At 41.9% G+C, this 14359-nt stretch overlaps 1 protein-coding gene across 1 annotated transcript in view; it reads right to left on the bottom strand.

The window, feature by feature from the left end:
- Positions 1-14359, bottom strand: part of LOC133639640 (sodium/calcium exchanger 1-like) — a 40186-nt gene that overhangs the window by 8998 nt on the left and 16829 nt on the right. Inside the window, exons 6-9 of the mRNA XM_062033126.1 lie at positions 9746-9769; positions 9650-9667; positions 7444-7512; positions 7265-7383 (exon numbers count right to left, since the gene is read on the bottom strand). Coding sequence (XP_061889110.1) covers positions 7265-7383; positions 7444-7512; positions 9650-9667; positions 9746-9769 — 230 coding nt within the window. The remainder of the gene's footprint in view (positions 1-7264; positions 7384-7443; positions 7513-9649; positions 9668-9745; positions 9770-14359) is intronic.

The raw sequence follows: 14359 nt of genomic DNA, 5'->3' as shown, positions 1-14359 counted from the left end.
GGAGATGACCTGAAACAGCGCTTGCGTTACACTCTTTGCAGAGATAGAGCGCAGTGGCACTGCTTCGGGATAACGAGTTGCGTAATCCACCAGGACTAGTGCAAAACGATATCCCTGTGTGCTCCAGTGAAATGGTCCGATGAGGTTCATGCCAATCCGCTCAAACGGGACCTCCATGAGTGGTAATGGGCGCAAAGGCGCCCTTGGGGTGGCCGCTGGATTGACCAGCTGGCAGTCCGGGCAGGCCGCACACCAGCGGTGCACGTCTGCCCGGATGCCTGGCCAATAGAAACGGACCATTACCCGGTGGAGTGTCTTATCATATCCCATGTGTCCGGCCATGGGGTGAACGTGTGCCGCCTGGAAAACCATTTCCCGATGGCGTTTCGGCACCAACAACTGGGTGATCTCCTCTCCTGTTTAAGTGGCACGACTCACTCGGTATAATCTATCTCTAATAATTGCAAAGTGAGGGAATACCTGCGCTGTTCCCGGGCGCACCAGCTGACCATCGATGGAAACCCCCTGGTCCCAGGCCGCGTGCAGAGTGTCATCCCGAGACTGCTCGAGGGGGAAATCCTCTGTAGGGTGCCAGTGAGGGGTCAGGGGGGGCTTCCCACGAAGCTCCCGCCGGTTCCCCCTCGGCCGTGTCGGATGAAAACCCGCGTCACCGCTGAGAACCGCGCAGATATTCCCCTTTCCCACTGGTCGTGAACACACCCCTACACACTGCGTCACTTAATTGGTAAACCCCGGCCAATTGGTACCCAGGATTAAGGGGTGCGTAAGGTGCGCACTTACAGCAACCTTGACACTATGCTTTTGACCACCGTATTGAATTTCCACCGGCACCACAGGGTATTCGTGCACATCCCCATGAACACATCTAATTTTCACCCGTGCTGCCTGCCTCAAAGTCCCGGGTCGAACCAGGTTCTGGTGGATCATGGACTGCTCGCAGCCCGAATCCACCATCGCCGGGTGTTTACTCCCTTGTATCCTTACCGGCATACAGTACGTCTCACCCGGGCCGGGAGAGGGCACCGGAGGGCCGGCAACCCGGATCACCTGCCTCACCTCCACGCCTGGAGGTCCCTGACGCACGTGACCGGGCTGCCCACGCCTCCAGCAGGCCTCCAGCACGCCTGTCCAGGCGTTTGAGGGGCCGTCTGTGCGGGAAGCACTGTATCCGCAGCAGCCGGGACCTGCAAGGAAGCACAAATAAAAGAGTCAGTTGCGCGGCGCCGTGGGACCGGCGGTGCCGCCTCCTCCTGCTGCGCGCTCGGTCCATGCGGTGTTGGTGCTGGGCGCTCGGCTGCCTCCCTGGTCGTCGCCCTTCACGCCTCGCGGTGCACCGCCAGTTGGTCCTCGGCGAGCGTCACCGCTGCGGCCAGGTCTCGGGGACGGTGGTAGCGGACCCAGGCTGCCGTCCACGCTAGGATCGCCTCCATCACCTGGTCGTCGCCTTCTTTTGGCTGCAGCCAACGTGTCGCCGCGTCCCGGAGCTGCTGTCCAAGCATGAACGCGTGGTCCTCCTTCCCCAGACGCAGCGCCCGGAACCGGTCCTCGGCGGTGCAGCCGGTCCGGTCCAGCACCGCCCGCCTCAGGTCCGGGAAGCATACGCTGCAGGCCGCCGGCAGGCTAAGCACCACTCGCTGCGCTTCCCCCGCCAGCAGCGGCAGGAGTCACACTCCCCACTCCTCTCTTGGCCACGCACACGCCTCCGCTGTGGCCACAAAAATGTCTATGAAGGCACGGGGGTCCTCATCTTCCCCCATGCACTGCGTGGAGACGGCCGCTGATGTTGGCGGAGCGCCTCCAGCTGTCGATGGCTGGCCGCTGTCACCTCCACGAGAATGTTCATAAATGCTGCCAGGGGGTCGGCTTCCATCTCCTCCGGTGGTCCGGCTTGTTGGGCGCCAAATTGTGGAGGTTGCCCTCCAGTGGGTTCCTCAGACCACCAAACACTGCCACGAGAGCCCGGATCAGAGTTACAACACTGTTTTATTTTCATAAATTAGTGCAGGGGTTTTGCTTTCCAGCAAACTGTCTTTTCATGTCCGTGTCTCTCTCGCTCTCACTCCAGCTCCAACCATGTGTCTCATTACGGCTGCTGCTAATAAAGGCGACAGATGATTAGATAACAAGGCCCACCTGGGCCATCCACTCACCTGTCGCTGTCTTCGAGGCCGGTCCTTGCACACCCCGTTCCGCGGCAGGCCCGCAGGCCACGCCCCCCTCCACAACATAGTTTTAGTCCGCATACAGACACACAAAAACATAGTCTTAGTCCGCATACAGACACACAAAAACATAGTTTTAGTCCGCATACAGACACACAAAAACATAGTTTTACTTTGCATACAGACACACAACAACATAGTTTTACTGCGCATACAGACACACAAAAACATAGTTTTAGTCCGCATACAGACACACAACAACATAGTTTTACTCCGCATACAGACACACAAAAACATAGTTTTACTTCGCATTCAGACACACAACAACAGTTTTACTGCGCATACAGACACACAAAAAAAAGACACACAAAACATACTTTTAGTCTGCATACAGACACACAACAACATAGTTTTACTCCGCATGCAGACACACAACAACAGTTTTACTGCGCATACAGATACACAAAAACATAGTTTCACTCCGCATACAGACACACAAAAAAAAAAAAAAAGACACACAAAACATAGTTTTAGTCCGCATACAGACACACAAAAACATAGTTTTACTTTGCATACAGACACACAACAACATAGTTTTACTCCGCATACAGACACACAAAAACATAGTTTTACTCCGCACGCAGACACACAACAACATAGTTTTACTGCGCATACAGACACACAAAATCATAGTTTCACTCCGCATACAGACACACAAAACATAGTTTTAGTCGGCATACAGACACACAACAACATAGTTTTACTTTGCATACAGACACACAACAACATAGTTTTACTGCGCATACAGACACACAAAAACCTAGTTTTACTTTGCATACAGACACACAACAACATAGTTTTACTGCGCATACAGACACACAAAAACATAGTTTTACTCCGCATACAGACACATAAAAACATAGTTTTACTCCGCATGCAGACACACAACAACATAGTTTCACTCCGCATACAGACACACAAAACATAGTTTTAGTCCGCATACAGACACACAACAACAGTTTTACTCCGCATACAGACACACAAAACATAGTTTTAGTCCGCATACAGACACACAACAACATAGTTTTACTCCGCATACAGACACACAAAAAAATAGTTTTACTCCGCATACAGACACACAAAACATAGTTTTACTCCGCATACAGACACACAAAACATAGTTTTAGTCCGCATACAGACACACAAAAACATAGTTTTAGTCCGCATACAGACACACAAAACATAGTTTTACTGCGCATACAGACACACAACAACATAGTTTTAGTCCGCATACAGACACACAACAACATAGTTTTACTCCGCATACAGACACACAAAACATAGTTTTAGTCCGCATACAGACACACAAAAACATAGTTTTAGTCCGCATACAGACACACAACAACATAGTTTTACTCCGCATACAGACACACAAAAAAATAGTTTTACTCCGCATACAGACACACAAAACATAGTTTTAGTCCGCATACAGACACACACAAAAATAGTTTTACTCCGCATACAGACACACAAAACATAGTTTTACTCCGCATACAGACACACAAAACATAGTTTTAGTCCGCATACAGACACACAAAAACATAGTTTTAGTATAGAGTACAAAGAAGTATTCAACAGTATGTAAGGTATGGCAGTACCAAGGTGCAGTATAGAGTACAAAGAAGTATTCAACACAGTATGTAAGGTATGGCAGTACCAAGGTGCAGTATAGAGTACAAAGAAGTATTCAACACAGTATGTAAGGTATGGCAGTACCAAGGTGCAGTATAGAGTACAAAGAAGTATTCAACACAGTGTGTAAGGTCTGGCAGTACCAAGGTGCAGTATAGAGTACAAAGAAGTATTCAACACAGTATGTAAGGTATGGCAGTACCAAGGTGCAGTATAGAGTACAAAGAAGTATTCAACACAGTATGTAAGGTATGGCAGTACCAAGGTGCAGTATAGAGTACAAAGAAGTATTCAACACAGTATGTAAGGTATGGCAGTACCAAGGTGCAGTATAGAGTACAAAGAAGTATTCAACACAGTATGTAAGGTATGGCAGTACCAAGGTGCAGTATAGAGTACGGAGTGCATTTTCATTGAGGTATAGTTTTGCTTGGTTTATAATTGAGAGGCTTTTGGAGATGTTTGTTTTAATGTGTCTGACATGAGCTTTCCATGATAGTTTACTATCAATTATTACTCCCAAAACTGTATTCTCATTTACGATTTCAATTTGGGTCCCATCAATACTTATTTTCTGTTCAGACGTTATGTTGCCATTTCCAAACATCACTATCTTAGTTTTATTTATATTCAAAGATAATTTATTTGTGTCCATCCATTTTTTTTTTTTACTATGTTTAGTTCTGTGTTTACTGTATTTATGAGCTCATTATAGTCATCACTATTGTAGAATATATTTGTGTCGTCTGCAAATAGTATACATTTCAGTACTTTGGATGTATTAAACATATCATTAATATATACATTAAACCGTTTTGGCCCCAACACGGACCCTTGGGGGACACCACAAGCAATGCCAAGAGTATCTGATAAATATTGACCAACTGTACCCTCCATGTTAAATAACTTTTGAACCAGCCAGCCCCCTTAATCCATATCCATGGATGATTAATTCCTTATCTTCCCATCTTATCTAGTAGAACTGAATGATTAATTCCATATATTTACATCTTATCTAGTACAACCCCTGTTTCCATATGAGTTGGGAAATTGTGTTAGATGTAAATATAAATGGAATACAATGATTTGCAAATCCTTTTGAACCCATATTCAGTTGAATATGCTACAAAGACAACATATTTGATGTTCATACTCATAAACTTTTTTTTTTTGCAAATAATAATTAACTTAGAATTTCATGGCTGCAACACGTGCCAAAGTAGTTGGGAAAGGGCATGTTCACCACTGTGTTACATGGCCTTTCCTTTTAACAACACTCAGTAAAGGTTTGGGAACTGAGGAGACACATTTTTGAAGCTTCTCAGGTGGAATTCTTTCCCATTCTTGCTTGATGTACAGCTTAAGTTGTTCAACAGTCCGGGGGTCTCCCTTGTGCTATTTTAGGCTTCATAATGCGCCACACATTTTCAATGGGAGACAGGTCTGGACTACAGGCAGGCCAGTCTAGTACCCGCACTCTTTTACTATGAAGCCACGTTGATGTAACACGTGGCTTGGCATTGTCTTGCTGAAATAAGCAGGGGCGTCCATGGTAACGTTGCTTGGATGGCAACATATGTTGCTCCAAAAGCTGTATGTACCTTTCAGCATTAATGGTGCCTTCACAGATGTGTAAGTTACCCATGTCTTGGGCACTAATACACCCCCATACCATCACACATGCTGGCTTTTCAAATTTGCGCCTATAACAATCCGGATGGTTCTTTTTACCTCTTTGGTCCGGAGGACACGACGTCCACAGTTTCCAAAAACAATTTGAAATGTGGACTCGTCAGACCACAGAACACTTTTCCACTTTGTATCAGTCCATCTTAGATGAGCTCAGGCCCAGCGAAGCCGACGGCGTTTCTGGGTGTTGTTGATAAACGGTTTTCGCCTTGCATAGGAGAGTTTTAACTTGCACTTACAGATGTAGCGACCAACTGTAGTTACTGACAGTGGGTTTCTGAAGTGTTCCTGAGCCCATGTGGTGATATCCTTTACACACTGATGTCGCTTGTTGATGCAGTACAGCCTGAGGGATGGAAGGTCACGGGCTTAGCTGCTTACGTGCAGTGATTTCTCCAGATTCTCTGAACCCTTTGATGATATTACGGAGCGTAGATGGTGAAATCCCTAAATTCCTTGCAATAGCTGCTTGAGAAAGGTTTTTCTTAAACTGTTCAACAATTTGCTCACGCATTTGTTGACAAAGTGGTGACCCTCGCCCCATCCTTGTTTGTGAATGACTGAGCATTTCATGGAATCTACTTTTATACCCAATCATGGCACCCACCTGTTCCCAATTAGCCTGTTCACCTGTGGGATGTTCCAAATAAGTGTTTGATGAGCATTCCTCAACTTTATCAGTATTTATTGCCACCTTTCCCAACTTCTTTGTCACGTGTTGCTGGCATCAAATTCTAAAGTTAATGATTATTTGAAAAAAAAAAAATGTTTATGAGTTTGAACATCAAATATGTTGTCTTTGTAGTGCATTCAATTGAATATGGCTTGAAAAGGATTTGCAAATCATTGTATTCCGTTTATATTTACATCTAACACAATTTCCCAACTCATATGGAAACGGGGTTTGTAGAACAGAATGATTAATTCCATATATTTCCCTCGAACACTACAAAACATGCTAATGTGGCTATATGCTAACACGGGGGTCGGCAACCCGCGGCTCTAGAGCCGCATGCGGCTCTTTAGCGCCGCCCTAGTGGCTCTCTGGAGATTTTTCAAAAATGTATGAAGAATGGAAAAAGATGAGGGGGAAAAAAAAAATCAATTTTTTTGTTTTAGTATGGTTTCTGTAGGAGGACAAACATGACACAAACCTCCGTAATTGTTATAAATCACACTGTTTATATTAAATATGCTTCACTGATTCAAGTATTTGGCGAGCGCCGTTTTGTCCTACTTATTTTGGCGGTCCTTGAACTCACCGTATAGTCTGTTTACATGCATAACTTTCTCCGACTTTCTAGGACGTGTTTTATGCCACTTCTTTTTCTGTCTCATTTTGTCCACCACACTTTTAACGTTGTACATGAGTGCACAAAGGTGAGTTTTGTTGATGTTATTGACTTGTGTGGAGTGCTAATCAGACATATTTGGTCACTGCATGACTGCAAGCTAATCGATGCTAACATGCTATTTAGGCTAGCTATATGTACATATTGCATCATTATGCCTAATTTGTAGCTATATTTGAGCTAATTTAGTTTCCTTTAAGTCCTCTTAATTAAATGTATATCTCATGACACATGTAATATGGCTTTTAATTTTTTGCGGCTCCAGACAGATTTGTTTTTGTTTTTTTGGTCCAATATGGCTCTTTCAACATTTTGGGTTGCCGACCCCTGTGCTAACACAACAGGTACCTTAAACTCGTACGACTCCTCGATGATGATTTCCACTTTGGTGTTTTGGCCCAACTGAGGTCGACCCATCTGAGCGATGCGCCTCTCCTGGTCCTCCTTGGTGGGCACGTCCTGGTCACCTGGTGAGAGACACACAGGCTGAAGATGGCCACACACGACAGGACGTGCAGGTAAACTACCTGAGGTGGTGAAGATGGAGGAGGTGTGGCCTCTGTCTGCTTCCTGCAGCTTCCTGTAGATGTCTTTACCTGTGCGAAGGAAGTGGGAGAAGGTTGTCCCGCCTCCTCCTTTCTCATCCAATCAGTGTCTTCAACCAGCAGAGGACTGTGTGTGCGTGTTCAACTTGTGGCACATTAAGAGTAGGTTGTGGGTAGCACAGTAGGTTGTGGGTAACACAGTAGGTTGTGGGTAGCACAGTAGGTTGTGGGTAACACAGTAGGTTGTGAGTAGCACAGTAGGTTGTGGGTAACACAGTAGGTTGTGGGTAGCACAGTAGGTTGTGGGTAACACAGTAGGTTGTAGGTAGCACAGTAGGTTGTGGGTAACACAGTAGGTTGTGAGTAACACAGTAGGTTGTAGGTAGCACAGTAGGTTGTGGGTAGCACAGTAGGTTGTAGGTAGCACAGTAGGTTGTGGGTAGCACAGTAAGTTGTGGGTAGCACAGTAGGTTGTGGGTAGCACAGTAGGTTGTGGGTAGCACAGTAAGTTGTGGGTAGCACAGTAGGTTGTGGGTAGCACAGTAGGTTGTGGGTAACACAGTAGGTTGTGGGTAGCACAGTAGGTTGTGGGTAACACAGTAGGTTGTGGGTAGCACAGTAGGTTGTGAGTAGCACAGTAGGTTGTGGGTAGCACAGTAGGTTGTGGGTAGCACAGTAGGTTGTGAGTAGCACAGTAGGTTGTGGGTAGCACAGTAGGTTGTGGGTAGCACAGTAGGTTGTGGGTAGCACAGTAGGTTGTGGGTAACACAGTAGGTTGTGGGTAGCACAGTAGGTTGTGAGTAGCACAGTAGGTTGTGGGTAGCACAGTAGGTTGTGGGTAGCACAGTAGGTTGTGAGTAGCACAGTAGGTTGTGGGTAGCACAGTAGGTTGTGGGTAGCACAGTAGGTTGTGGGTAACACAGTAGGTTGTGGCTAACACAGTAGGTTGTGGGTAGCACAGTAGGTTGTGGGTAGCACAGTAGGTTGTGGGTAACACAGTAGGTTGTGGGTAGCACAGTAGGTTGTGGGTAGCACAGTAGGTTGTGGGTAGCACAGTAGGTTGTGGGTAGCACAGTAGGTTGTGGGTTGCACAGTAGGTTGTGGGTAGCACAGTAGGTTGTGAGTAACACAGTAGGTTGTGGGTAGCACAGTAGGTTGTGGGTAGCACAGTAGGTTGTGAGTAACACAGTAGGTTGTGGGAAGCATAGTAGGTTGTGGGTAGCACAGTAGGTTGTGGGTAACACAGTAGGTTGTGGGTAGCACAGTAGGTTGTAGGTAGCACAGTAGGTTGTGGGTAGCACAGTAAGTTGTGGGAAGCATAGTAGGTTGTGGGTAGCACAGTAGGTTGTAGGTAGCACAGTAGGTTGTGGGTAGCACAGTAGGTTGTGGGTAACACAGTAGGTTGTGGGTAGCACAGTAGGTTGTGGGTAACACAGTAGGTTGTGGGTAGCACAGTAGGTTGTGGGTAGCACAGTAGGTTGTGGGTAACACAGTAGGTTGTGGGCAGCACAGTAGGTTGTGGGTAGCACAGTAGGTTGTGGGTAACACAGTAGGTTGTGGGTAGCACAGTAGGTTGTGGGTAGCACAGTAGGTTGTGGGTAGCACAGTAGGTTGTGGGTAGCACAGTATGTTGTGGGTAACACAGTAGGTTGTGGGTAGCACAGTAGGTTGTGGGTAGCACAGTAGGTTGTTGGTAACACAGTAGGTTGTGAGTAGCACAGTAGGTTGTGGGTAGCAGAGTAAGTTGTGGGTAGCACAGTAGGTTGTGGGTAACACAGTAGGTTGTGGGTAACACAGTAGGTTGTGGGTAGCACAGTAAGTTGTGGGTAGCACAGTAGGTTGTGGGTAACACAGTAGGTTGTGGGTAGCACAGTAAGTTGTGGGTAGCACAGTAGGTTGTGGGTAACACAGTAGGTTGTGGGTAACACAGTAGGTTGTGGGTAGCACAGTAAGTTGTGGGTAGCACAGTAGGTTGTGGGTAGCACAGTTGCCAATCAAACTCCTTCCTGAAGCTTCTATTTGGAACTACCTCAGGTTGAAAAATGTTCCCAAGAAGAATGTTGTCGGTTTTTTTGCCAGCTCAGAGTTTTGGCTCCTTGTCTAGCGCGCTCATCTTTGGAAGTGCGGCCCTCAGGCAGTCAAGTATGACATCATGACTTGGTCACATGACCTGAGAGGAAGAACTCACCTGTTGGGCAAAGTCCACCTGAGAACAGGAGAAGACAGAAGTCAGGAAGAAGAAATTGTCTTCAGTGGAGGAAGAACATCAAGTTCGACATTTTACCTTCTTCTTCTTGGAGGAGAACAGCTGGACACACAAAAACACAACAATTAGTCTTCACCCAATATACACAACAATTAGTCTTCACCCAATATACACAACAATTAGCCTTCACCCAATATACACAACAATTAGTCTTCACCCAATACACACAACAATTAGTCATTACCCAATATACACAACAATTAGCCTTCACCCAATATACACAACAATTAGTCTTCACCCAATATACACAACAATTAGTCTTCACCCAATATACACAACAATTAGTCTTCACCCAATACACACAACAATTAGTCTTCACCCAATATACACAACAATTAGTCTTCACCCAATATACACAACAATTAGTCTTCACCCAATACACACAACAATTAGTCATTACCCAATATACACAACAATTAGTCTTCACCCAATATACACAACAATTAGTCTTCACCCAATATACACAACAATTAGTCTTCACCCAATATACACAACAATTAGTCTTCACCCAATACACACAACAATTAGTCTTCACCCAATATACACAACAATTAGTCTTCACCCAATATACACAACAATTAGTCTTCACCCAATACACACAACAATTAGTCATTACCCAATATACACAACAATTAGTCTTCACCCAATATACACAACAATTAGTCTTCACCCAATACACACAACAATTAGTCATTACCCAATATACACAACAATTAGCCTTCACCCAATATACACAACAATTAGTCTTCACCCAATATACACAACAATTAGTCTTCACCCAATATACACAACAATTAGTCTTCACCCAATACACACAACAATTAGTCATTACCCAATATACACAACAATTAGCCTTCACCCAATACACACAACAATTAGTCTTCACCCAATACACACAACAATTAGTCATTACCCAATACACACAACAATTAGTCATTACCCAATGTACACAACAATTAGCCTTCACCCAATATACACAACAATTAGTCTTCACCCAATACACACAACAATTAGTCTTCACCCAATATACACAACAATTAGTCATTACTCAATATACACAACAATTAGTCATTACTCAATATACACAACAATTAGCCTTCACCCAATATACACAACAATTAGTCTTCACCCAATATACACAACAATTAGTCAATACTTAATATACACAACAATTAGTCTTCACCCAATAGACACAACAATTAGTATTCACCCAATATACACAACAATTAGTCATTACTCAATATACACAACAATTAGCCTTCACCCAATATACACAACAATTAGTCTTCACCCAATATACACAACAATTAGTCTTCACCCAATATACACAACAATTAGTCATTACTTAATATACACAACAATTAGTCTTCACCCAATAGACACAACAATTAGTATTCACCCAATATACACAACAATTAGTCTTCACCCAATATACACAACAATTAGTCTTCACCCAATATACACAACAATTAATCATTACTCAATATACACAACAATTAGTCTTCACCCAATACCCACAACAATTAGTCATTACTTAATATACACAACAATTAGTCTTCAACCAATAGACACAACAATTAGTATTCACCCAATATACACAACAATTAATCATTACTCAATATACACAACAATTAGTCTTCACCCAATATACACAACAATTAGTCTTCACCCAATATACACAACAATTAATCATTACTCAATTTACACAACAATTAGTCTTCACCCAATACCCACAACAATTAGTCATTACTTAATATACACAACAATTAGTCTTCACCCAATAGACACAACAATTAGTATTCACCCAATATACACAACAATTAGTCATTACTCAATATACACAACAATTAGTCATTACTCAATATACACAACAATTAGTCTTCACCCAATACCCACAACAATTAGTCATTACTTAATATACACAACGATTAGTCTTCACCCAATAGACACAACAATTAGTCTTCACCCAATATACACAACAATTAGTCTTCACCCAATATACACAACAATTAGTCTTCACCCAATTTACACAACAATTAGTCTTCACCCAATATACACAACAATTAGTCATTACTCAATATACACAACAATTAGTCTTCACCCAATATACACAACAATAAGTATTTACCCAATATACACAACAATTAGTCTTCACCCAATACACACAACAATTAGTCTTCACCCAATATACACAACAATTAATCATTACTCAATATACACAACAATTAGTCTTCACCCAATATACACAACAATTAGTCTTCACCCAATATACACAACAATTAGTCATTACCCAATATACACAACAATTAGTCTTCACCCAATATACACAACAATTAGTCATTACCCAATATACACAACAATTAGTCTTCACCCAATATACACAACAATTAGTCATTACCAATACACACAACAATTAGTCTTGACACAATATACACAACAATTAGTCTTCACCCAATATACACAACAATTAGTCATTACCCAATATACACAACAATTAGTCTTGACACAATATACACAACAATTAGTCTTCACCAAATATACATAACAATTAGTCATTACCCAATATACACAACAATTAGTCTTGACACAATATACACAACAATTAGTCTTCACCAAATATACACAACAATTAGTCTTCACCCAATATACACAACAATTAGTCATTACTCAATATACACAACAATTAGTCTTCACCCAATATACACAACAATTAGTCATTACTCAATATACACAACAATTTGTCTTCACCCAATATACACAACAATTAGTCTTCACCCAATATACACAACAATTAGTCATTACCCAATATACACAACAATTAGTCTTGACACAATATACACAACAATTAGTCTTCACCCAATATACACAACAATTAGTCATTACCAATATACACAACAATTAGTCTTGACACAATATACACAACAATTAGTCTTCACCCAATATACACAACAATTAGTCATTACCCAATATACACAACAATTAGTCTTGACACAATATACACAACATTTAGTCTTCACCAAATATACACAACAATTAGTCATTACCCAATATACACAACAATTAGTCATTACCCAATATACACAACAATTAGTCTTCACCCAATATACACAACAATTAGTCTTCACCAAATATACACAACAATTAGTCTTCACCCAATATACACAACAATTAGTCATTACTCAATATACACAACAATTAGTCTTCACCAAATATACACAACAATTAGTCTTCACCCAATATACACAACAATTAGTCATTACCCAATATACACAACAATTAGTCTTCACCCAATATACACAACAAATAGTCTTCACCAAATATACACAACAATTAGTCTTCACGCAATATACACGACAATTAGTCATTACCCAATATACACAACAATTAGTCTTCACCCAATATACACAACAATTAGTCTTCACCAAATATACACAACAATTAGTCTTCACCCAATATACACAACAATTAGTCATTACCCAATATACACAACAATTTGTCTTCACCCAATATACACAACAATTAGTCTTCACCAAATATACACAACAATTAGTCTTCACCCAATACACACAACAATTAGTCATTACTCAATACACACAACAATTAGTCTTCACCCAATATACACAACAATAAGTATTCACCCAATATACACAACAATTAGTCTTCACCCAATACACACAACAATTAGTCATCACCCAATATACACAACAATTAGTCATTACTCAATATACACAACAATTAGTCTTCACCCAATATACACAACAATAAGTATTCACCCAATATACACAACAATTAGTCTTCACCCAATACACACAACAATTAGTCATTACTCAATATACACAACAATTAGTCTTCACCCAATATACACAACAATTAGTCTTCACCCAATACACACAACAATTAGTCTTCACCCAATACACACAACAATTAGTCTTCACCCAATATACACAACAATTAGTCTTCACCCAATATACACAACAATTAGTCTTCACCCAATACACACAACAATTAGTCTTCACCCAATATACACAACAATTAGTCTTCACCCAATATACACAACAATTAGTCTTCACCCAATACACACAACAATTAGTCTTCACCCAATACACACAACAATTAGTCTTCACCCAATACACACAACAATTAGTCTTCACCCAATACACACAACAATTAGTCTTCACCCAATATACACAACAATTAGTCTTCACCCAATATACACAACAATTAGTCATTACCCAATATACACAACAATTAGTCTTGACACAATATATACCAACTAATTAAACAATCGGCTGGTTAAGTAGCTACCAACCAACTAAATAATTAACCAATTGATTAAGTATCAAACCAACTAGTTGATTTATTAAGTAACTGACGGCTAAAAAACTAACTAAATATTTGACTGGTTAACGAGAGAACAACTAACTAACTAATTTATTAACTGGTTAACTAGCTAACTAACTAATAAAATAATTGACCAACCAATCAACTTGCTAACCAAACCCCTAAATATGTGACTTCGTAACTTAGACTTAGACTTCATTTTTATTTATTGTTATAATGTGAAGTTGACAGTACAGCTAAGAAGTTGCATTAGCTGCTTTAAGTGCAGGATAAAAGAGCAATAAGGTGCAG

Source organism: Entelurus aequoreus, linkage group LG22, assembly GCF_033978785.1.
Source record: "Entelurus aequoreus isolate RoL-2023_Sb linkage group LG22, RoL_Eaeq_v1.1, whole genome shotgun sequence".
Classification (NCBI taxonomy): Eukaryota; Metazoa; Chordata; class Actinopteri; order Syngnathiformes; family Syngnathidae; genus Entelurus; species Entelurus aequoreus.
The sequence above is the reverse complement of the archived record's forward strand: the minus strand, read 5'-3'. Positions and strand labels throughout refer to the sequence as shown.